Consider the following 9,757-nt stretch of genomic DNA (forward strand, 5'->3'; position numbering starts at 1 on the left):
GCTAATGGAGACTGAGGAAATGTTGCAAAAATAGTGACAGTATGACAAAATCTAAAAAGATATTAAAGAGCCAAGAATTAGTTCTGTATCAATATAGAGACTAACAACAGTTGTATATGAAACAGCGAAGCCCTAAGGGGGAAGGGAGTAGGTAAGACTGCAGATGAATAAGGAATCGTGATTGAGATGATAAATAGAGCTGATAGGGAGAATTTTGTCTGACCATTATTGATAAAAAATATACTTCATGGAGTGTCGTAAGCACAAGTCTGTCACCATCTCAAACTAGCTCTTAAAATTTGTGATAGACTGTATAATAGAAATGCTGTTATGGGGAATTGGACACGCGGTAAGGGAGACACCTTTTTGTTTCATTAAGGGAAGGAATACAACATTCGTCATTTTTGTACTTGAAGCGTCGATAGCCAATAGAAATAAAGATTTAGAACTAGAATAGTGGCTAGTAATATATTTTTTTAAGGTATTGCAAACTGTACTGAAAAGAAGAGATATGAATAGGAAGGAAGACTAGAGGGAAATAGATATGATTAGGAAAGGAATAAATGGGCAGTAGATAAGCTTAGGGAAGATGAATAGAAGGGCAGTAATTAAGATTAAAGAGAATGAATGGAAACACACTATATAAACATAGGGAGGATGAAGAAAAGGGCAGTAAATAAACTTATCTACTAGAAGGGTAGTAGATAACGAAAGGAAGGATAAATGGGGCAGTAGATAAACGTAGGGAGAATGAATAGAAGAGCAGTAGATAAGATTAGAAAGGATAAATAGATGGGTGGTAGATAAATTTAGGCAGGATGAATAGAAGGACAGTAGATCAACGTAGGGAGTTGCATAGAAGGGTGATAGATAAGATTAGGGAGGATGAAAAGAAGACCAGTAGATAAACTTAGGAAGGATGAGTAGAAGGGCAGTATGTAAGATTATAGAGGATGAATAGAAGAACAGTAGGTAAGCTTAGGGAGGATGAATAGATGGACAGTAGGTAAGATTAGGGACGATGAATAGAAGGACAGTAAGTAAGATTAGTTAGAATGAATAGAAGGACAGCAGGTAAGATTAGGGAGGATGAATAGAGGGGCAGTAGGTAATATTAGGGTAGATGAATAGAAGGACAGCAGGTAAGATTAGGGAGGATGAATAGAAGGACAGTAGGTAAGATTAGGGAGGATGAATAGGACAGTAGGTAATATTAGGGAGGATGAATAGAAGGACTGTTGGTAAGATTAGGGAGGATGAATAGAAGGACAGTAGGTAAGATTAGGGAGGATGAATAGAAGGACAGTAGGTAAGATTAGGGAGGATGGATAGGACAGTAGGTAATATTAGGGAGGATGAATAGAAGGACAGTTGGTAAGATTAGGGAGGATGAATAGGACAGTAGGTAAGATTAGGGAGGGAAAATAAAAGAGCAGTAGCTAAACTTAGGATGAATAGAATGGCAGTAGATAAACTTAAGGAGGATGAATAGAAGGAATATAGATGACATTGGGGAATACAAATGTAAGGTCAGTAGATAAACTTAGACAGGATGAATAGAAGGGCAGTAGGTAAGCTTAGGGAGGATGAATAGATGGACAGTAGGTAAGATTAGGGACGATGAATAGAAGGACAGTAAGTAAGATTAGTGAGAATGAATAGAAGGACAGCAGGTAAGATTAGGGAGGATGAATAGAGGGGCAGTAGGTAATATTAGGGTAGATGAATAGAAGGACATTAGGTAAGATTAGGGAAGACGAATAGAAAGACAGTAGATACACTTAAGGTGAAGAAATTGAATGCCAGAAGATAAACTTATGGAGAATGAATAGAAGGGAAATATTTAAACATATGAAGATTGAATAGAAGGGAAATATTTAAACTTGTGGAGCATGAATAGAAGGTCAGTAGATAAACTTAGGGAAGATAAACAGAAGGACTGTAGATAAACTTAGGAAGGATGAATAGAAGGGCAGTATATAAACTCAGAAAGGATTAATAGAAGGACAGTATATAAACTCAGAAAGGATTAATAGTAGGGCAGTATATAAACTCAGAAAGGATTAATAGGACAGTATATAAACTCAGAAAGGATTGATAGAAGGGCAGTAGACAAGATTAGTGAGGATGAAAAGGAAAGCAGTAGTTAAACTTAGGGACGATGAATAGAAGAGGAATAAATAAAAATAGCGAGGAGGAATAAAAGGACAGTAGGTAAAATTAGGGTGTATGAATAGAAGAGCAGTAGATAAACTTAGAGAGGGGGAATAGAAGGTCTGTAGATAAAGTTAGGACGGATGAATAGAAGGCTTGTAGATAAGATGAGGGAGGATGAATAGGAGAGCAGTAAATAAACTTAGGGAGGATGGATAGAACAGAGTAGATAGGATTAGGGAGAATAAATAGAAGGACAGCAGATAAACTTAAGAAGGATGAAGAGAAGGGCAGTAGAAAAGATTAGGGAAGATGAACGCAAAGGCAGTAGATAATAATTGGTGAGATGAATAGATCAGTAAAAAATTTTAGAGGGGATGAATAGAAGAATGTGGGGATGGATAGAAAATCAGTTGATAAACTTAGGACGGATGAATAGAAGGGTTGTAATCAAGATTAGTGACGGTGAACAGAAGGGCAGTAGATGAACTTAGAGATGATGAATAAAAGGGCAATAGATAAACTTAAGGTTGATTAATAGAAGGACATTAGACAAGACGAGGAAGGCTGAATAGAAGGGCACTAGATAAAATTTCGGTGGAGAATAGAAGGGCAGTAGATAAACTTAATGAGGATGAACAGAAGGGAAGTAGATAAACTTGAGGAGGATTAAAGAAGGTCAGTTGATAAACTTAAGGAGGATGAATAGGAGGGCAGTAGATAAACTTGAGGAGGATAAATAGAAGGGCAGTAGATAAAATGAGGAAGAATGCATAGAAGGGGAGTAGATAAACTTAAGGAGGATGAATAGAAGGGCAGTAGATAAACTTGAGGAGAATGAATAGAAAGACAGTAGGTAAACTTAAGGACGATGAATGGGAAGGTAGTAGATAAACATAAGAAAGAAGAATACAAGGGCAGTAGATAAGATTATGGAGTATGAATAGAAGGGCAGTAAATAAACTTAAGGAGGATGAATAGAGGGGCAGTAGATAAACGTGAAGAAGATGAATTGAAGGGCTATAGATAAGATTAGGGAGGATGAATAGAAGAGCAGTAGATAAACTTAATGAGGATGAGTAGAAGGGCAGTAGATAAAATTGAGGAGGAGGAATAGAAGAGCAGTAGATAATCTTAAGAATGATGAATGGAAGGGCAGTATATAAACTTAAGGAGGATGAATAGATAGGCAGTAGATAGGATTAGGGATGATGAATAGAAGGGCGGTAGATAAACTTGAGGAGGATGAATAGAAGGGCAGTAGATAAACTTAGGGAGGTTGAATAGATTGGCAGTATATAATTTCAGGGATGATGAATAGAGGATCAATAGATACACTTATGAAATCTGAATAGAAGGGCAGTAGATAAGTATTGGGATGATGAATAGAAGATCAATAGATAAATTTAGTAAATTGGAATAGAGGGGTAGTAGATAAACTCAGAGAGGAAGAATAGCAGGGTGGTAGATAAAGTTTTGGAGGATAAAAAAAGTAGTAATTAAAATTGGGGGTGATGAATAGAAGGTCAATAGATAAACTTAAGGAAGATGAATAGAAGGGTAATAGATAAACTTGAGGAGGATGAACAGAAGGGCAGTAGATAAATTTGAGGAGGATGAATAGAAGGGCCGTAGATAAACTTAAGGAGGATGTATAGAAGGGGAGTAGATAAACTTAAGTAAGATGAATAAAAGGGCAGTAGATAAACTTAAGGAGGGCGAACAGAAGGGCAGTAGATGACCTTAAGGAGGATAAATAGAAGGGCGGTAGATAAACTTAAGGAGGCTGAATAGAAGGGCAGTAGATAAACTTGAGGAGGATGAATAGAAGGGCAGTTGATAAACTTGAGGAGGATGAATAGAAGGGCAGTAGATAAGATTAAGGAGGATGAATTGAAGGGCAGTAGATAAACTTGGGGAGGATGAATAGAAGGGCAGTAGATAAACTTTATGAGGAGGAATAAAAGGTGAGTAGATAAACTTAAAGAGGAGAAATAGAAGGACAGTAGATGGGTTTAGGGATAATGAATAGAAGATCAATAGATAACTTAGGAAATCTCAGTAGAGGGGCGCTAGATAAACTCAGAGAGGAAGAATAGCAGGGTAGTAGATAAACTTTTGGAGGATTAAAAAAGCAGTAAATAAACTTGGGGATAATGAATAGAAGGTCAGTAGATAAACTTAGGGAAGATGAATAGAAGGCCAATAGATAAACTTGAGGAGAATGATTAGAAGAGCAGTAAATAAACTTAAGGAGGATGTATAGAATGGCAGTAGATAAACTTAAGTAGGATGAATAGAAGGGCAGTAGAAGATGAACTTAAGGAAGATGAACAGAAGGGCGGTAGATGAACTTGAGGAGGAGGAATAGAAGGGCAGTAGATAAACCTAAGGAGGCTGAATAGAAGGGCAGTAGATAAACTTGAGGAGGATGAATAGAAAGGCAGTAAATAAACTTAAGTAGGATGAATAGAAAGGCAATAGATAAACTTGAGGAGGAGGAATAGAAAGGCAGTAGATAAGATTAAGGAGGGGCAGTAGATAAACTTAAGGAGGATGAATAGAAGGGCAGTAGATAAACTTTAGGAGAAGGAGTAAAATGTGAGTAGATAAACTTAAAGAGGAGGAATAGAAGGGCAGTAGATAAGTTTAGGGATGATGAATAGAAGATCAATAGATAAACTTAGGAAAGCTGAATAGAAGGGCAGTAGATAAACTCAAGGAGGAAGAATAGCAGGGTAGTAGATGAACTTTTAGAGGATCAAAAAGGCAGTAGATAACTTAGAGGAGATGAATAGAAGGTAATAGATAAGATTAAGGAGGATGGATATAAGGGCAGTAGATAAATTAGGCTGGATGAATAGAAGCACAATAAACAAACTTGAGGAGGATAAATAGGAGGGAAGTAGTCAAACTTATAGAGGATGAATAGATGTGCAGTAGATAAGATTAGGGAGAATTAATAGAAGGGCAGCAGATGAGATTGGGGAAGATGAATTGTGGGTAATATATAAGATTAGGAAGAATAAATAGAAGGGTAACAGATAAGATTAACAAGGATGAATAGAAGGGCAGTTGATAAACCTAGGAAGCATGAATAGTCGGGCATTAGATACGATTAGAGAGGATGAATAGAAGGGCAGTGAATAAGATTAGTGAGGGTGAACAGAAGGGCAGAAAATTAGATTAGATGCAGTAGATCTGATTACTGAGGATAAATAGAAAGGCAGTAGATAATGATGGCAAATGAGACATATGCTATTGCCTCATGATTCCTTTTTCCTGTAAGATTCGTGAGAATCCTAGAGGAAAGAGCAAGGATCTTGGGAGATTCAAGCTTGCATAGCCAAATGGTTGACACACATCAAGTCTACTTAAGCTCATCACGTTATAAAGGCTGGGGATTTAGAAGAAAACTTGCAGCTGTTGTTACCGAAGGGGAGGAGGGTTAATGAGAAAAGAGGACTGAATAATATGGCAAAGCCCGGCTATGTAACAGTGACAAAATGCTCAGATAAGTTAGTTGTAAGTAAAATGTACGTAATTTAAGTATTGAATAAAGGCAGGTGATTGCATGAAATATCTGCTGTTATGCAAAAAAAGTCAAGTGGGTCGCAGAAGCCAAGTAATAAAAATTAAGCTTATTAAAAATAGAAATTTATTATGTCAGCGTTGAAAAGATGGAAACATTCGTTTTTTTTTTTTTTTTTTTTTTTGGGCGGGGGGGGAGTGAATGATTAGTTAGATAATAAAGATAGACTAGAACTGTTAACAATTTAACTATTATGAACGGAGATTTGCTTGTGAAATAAATATAATAAGAATGCTCGCAAAGTGTGGATTATTCTAAACAAAACTTCAAGTTATAGGCCATGTATTCATACAATACGGCAGCGTATATTTGCTTCCTGAGATCTGCATAAACGTGCGTGTAAAGCGTAATTTTTATGAGCAGCCATATATTCAGAGACATACACCCGATCCATCCCACACAGTATAAGCAACCACTTGATCCCACTAAATGGCTCATTGCACAATTCGACGGAGTCAATTTCCTTTGCATCCGAATGCTAATGGAAGCCGGAACTTTTCTGGCAAAGTTACATCTCTCGATTATGTGCAGCTAATCAGTGGAGAGGCAACTAATTAGGATGCAAGCGCTGTGAAATTAGGTGCCTAAATACACCATTATGAAGAGGGCTTTCCTTGCATCAAAACCTACTTTCTGGGCACTAGTACGGTATATATATTCTTCCGCATGTTCGAAACATATATTCATACTTACATACATACTTACATATGCCTACGTACATGTATCACACATATTCACACACACACACACACACACATATATATATATATATATATATATATATATATATATATATATATATATATACAGTATATATATATATGTATATATATATATATATATATATATCATCTCCTCCTACGGCTATTGACGCGAAGGGACTCATATATACATACATATATATATATATATATATATATATATATATATATATATATATATATATATATATATATATATATATATGTGTGTGTGTGTGTGTGTGTGTGTGTGTGTGTGTGTGTGTGTTACGCATAATCTTAATTGCCTAGGTAGCATACTTCTTGTGTGATGTTTGACCATTCCCTTTTCCCTTCCGCAATTATTTTATTACCACCTCCATGGCCAATAGCTTCATGGGCTGTTTTAATAATACCAAACACTTCTTCTAGAGATGGAACAACCTTGAATTCATGTTCATTTAAATCTTTTCTCCTGCTAATTAGTCGGTCAACATTGCCAACATGTAGGACTTCATAATGTTTCTTGATGTTATAGTCAAATGTAGATTGGGCTCCATAAGAATTAATTCTTAACAAATCCTGTATCTGCTGATCACGCTGGATAGTGGGCTGGATGACAGCATTCTCAGCCTTGCCTTCCAGTGTTTGACGCAGCTGAAGTTCAAAGGTAGCTTGATTCATAGTGCATAAACTGAAACAGAATAGATAAAGAAATATGGAGAAAAAGTCTTTAGATAATTTACACTTGGATACAGCCCAGTAATATCACCGAATGTGAAAGTCAGGCGGCAAGTTCAGTCACCACAAGTCCAGCTGTATGCCACCACTCACCGGCACGAGATCCAGATTAGTTCTTCCTTGCTCCTCGTTAACCCTGTCCACAACTCAGTGACAGACCCAAAGTTTCGAACAACACTCCAGTTCCAGTAGCTCGTCATTCAATTCACATTAGGCAAAATACCCTCGCCTAACCTGAAAATCATGCATGAAGTGGATACTAAGCAAGTATTATTATTATTATTATTATTATTATTATCATTATTATTATTATTACTTGCTAAGCTACAACTCCAGTTGGAAAAGCAGGATGCTATAAGCACAGGGGCCCCAACAGGGAAACTAGCTCAGTGAGGAAAGGGAAAAAGGAAAAATAAAATTTTTTTAGAATAGCAACAACATTAAAATACATATTTCCTATATAAACTATAAAAATTTTAACAAAACAAGAAAGAGAGAAATTAGATAGAATAGTGTGCCCGAGTGTACCCTCAAGCAAGAGAACTCTAACCCAAGATAGTGTAAGACCATGATACAGAGGTTATGGCACTACCCAAGACTAGAGAGCAGTGGTTTGATTTTGGAGTGCCCTTCTCCTAGAAGAGCTGCTTACCATAGCTAAAGAGTCTCTTCTACCCTTGCCAAGAGAAAAGAAGCCACTGAACAATTACAGTGCAGTACTTAACCCCTTGGGTGGAGAAAAATTGTTTGGTAATCTCAGTGTTGTCAGGTGTATGAGGACAGACGAGAATCTATAAAGAATAGGCCAGACTATTCGGTGTATGTATAGGCAAAGGGAAAGTGAACCGTAACCAGAGATAAAGATCCAATGTAGTACTGTCTGGCCAGTCAAAGGACCACATAACTCTCTAATGGTAGTACCTCAACGGGCGGCTGGTGCCCAGGCTAACCTACTACCTATAATTTGCCTATTGTCAACATTGTGCAAGCAAATTCCCTAATATGGAGATTAAGTAATTTTTCTGCCAAATGTTCACATTAGGCTATTATCCACATTATGCATATGTACACTTGTACTAGTGTATGCGCCCCGTCAAAAATGACCGTTGAATATTTAGATATGCACATACATGCGCACCTGCCTCACATCAGGGTTTGACTATTCTCTCTCACCCATATCCGAGGGACGTAGAGAGCTGAGCTTGACAGGATATATATATATATATATATATATATATATATATATATATATATATATATATATGTTTGTGTGTGTGTGTATGTATGTATGTATGTATGTATATATATCTATATATATATATATATATATATATATGTATATATATATATATATATATATATATATATATATACTGTAAAACCAGGTACGTGCTCTTTATTTTATGAGGTAGATGGTTTAAAGTTCATTAATGAATGGCAGATGAAAGGGTCAGTACAATGTCCTAGAGACTGACCTTATACATATGTGATCAGAGCCCAAGCCCCCTCTCCATCAAGCTAAGACCAGGGAGGGCCAGGCAGTGCCTACTAATGACTCATCAGGTAGACCTATAGGCTCCCCCTAACTCTTATCCATTGCTCACAAGGAAGGTGAGGTTGCAGACACTACAAGAAACTATCGAGCTTGAGAGGGTCTCTAACCCCTGTCCAACAGATATTAGACAGAGAGGTTACCAATAGGCTACCACAACTTATATACCGGTATTCTTATTTTTATTCTGGTAACCCTCTAAAATGTGACGTACTATTCAGTACAGCAGCTCAGAGGCTTTAAGGCTAAGCCATAAGCTATCAAGAGTTTAAAATCTTGATCAAGCTCTGACTGAAGTTAAGATCCATTCTAGATTCATGACTATTAGTTGAAAGAACCTAAAAGTCCAGACTTAGCATTTTAAAGGCTTTCGAGGCCTACAACACATAAGGCTTTGCATAGGACAGAGATTAGTACTAGCATAAAGCTTGCTTAATCGAGATAAACCAACTAACTGGATCATGATTGTATAATTTTCAAGACTTTATCACCAACGCGAAGGATATACTAGCAAGCAAAATTATGCCAAAATGTAAGCTATTTCATTTACTTGATTGATGTAATTAACATCATAACCTGACAGAACAGTAACGTTAGTCATTTACGCCGAAATTACGAAAGTTTTCTGATGTCTGGTGACCTTTACCTCTAGACATCAAATTCCACCGAGTATTGTCATAAATTGAAAATAAAATTCCTAAATCCTTTGGCCAAAATATTCTTTCATTGTCATCTGCAATTGTGTAATTAAACCTTCAACAGAATTCAATTATCTTCCCTTACAATTTTGCCTAGGTAAAACCGAACCCAAAACGTCAATTATATTAGTCTAAGTCGGGAAAAGGGCGGCAATAGTGAAAGTATTTTCTGATTTCATCCTTGATTAACAGATTAACATAACAAAACCGAAATTTCGTTTGTATTAGTTGAAATATATATATATATATATATATATATATATATATATATATATATATATATATATATATATATATATAT

The 9,757-nt window shown here is 36.3% G+C and overlaps 1 protein-coding gene across 1 annotated transcript; it reads right to left on the minus strand.

The window, feature by feature from the left end:
- Positions 1-6,765: 6,765 nt before the first annotated feature.
- Positions 6,766-7,149, minus strand: LOC137630340 (KRAB-A domain-containing protein 2-like). Its single transcript, XM_068361775.1, has one exon. The coding sequence runs from the start codon at positions 7,147-7,149 to the stop codon at positions 6,766-6,768; it is 384 nt and encodes a 127-aa protein (XP_068217876.1).
- Positions 7,150-9,757: the final 2,608 nt, after the last annotated feature.

The sequence above is a fragment of the Palaemon carinicauda genome, chromosome 38 (genome assembly GCF_036898095.1).
Source record: "Palaemon carinicauda isolate YSFRI2023 chromosome 38, ASM3689809v2, whole genome shotgun sequence".
Lineage (NCBI taxonomy): Eukaryota > Metazoa > Arthropoda > Malacostraca > Decapoda > Palaemonidae > Palaemon > Palaemon carinicauda.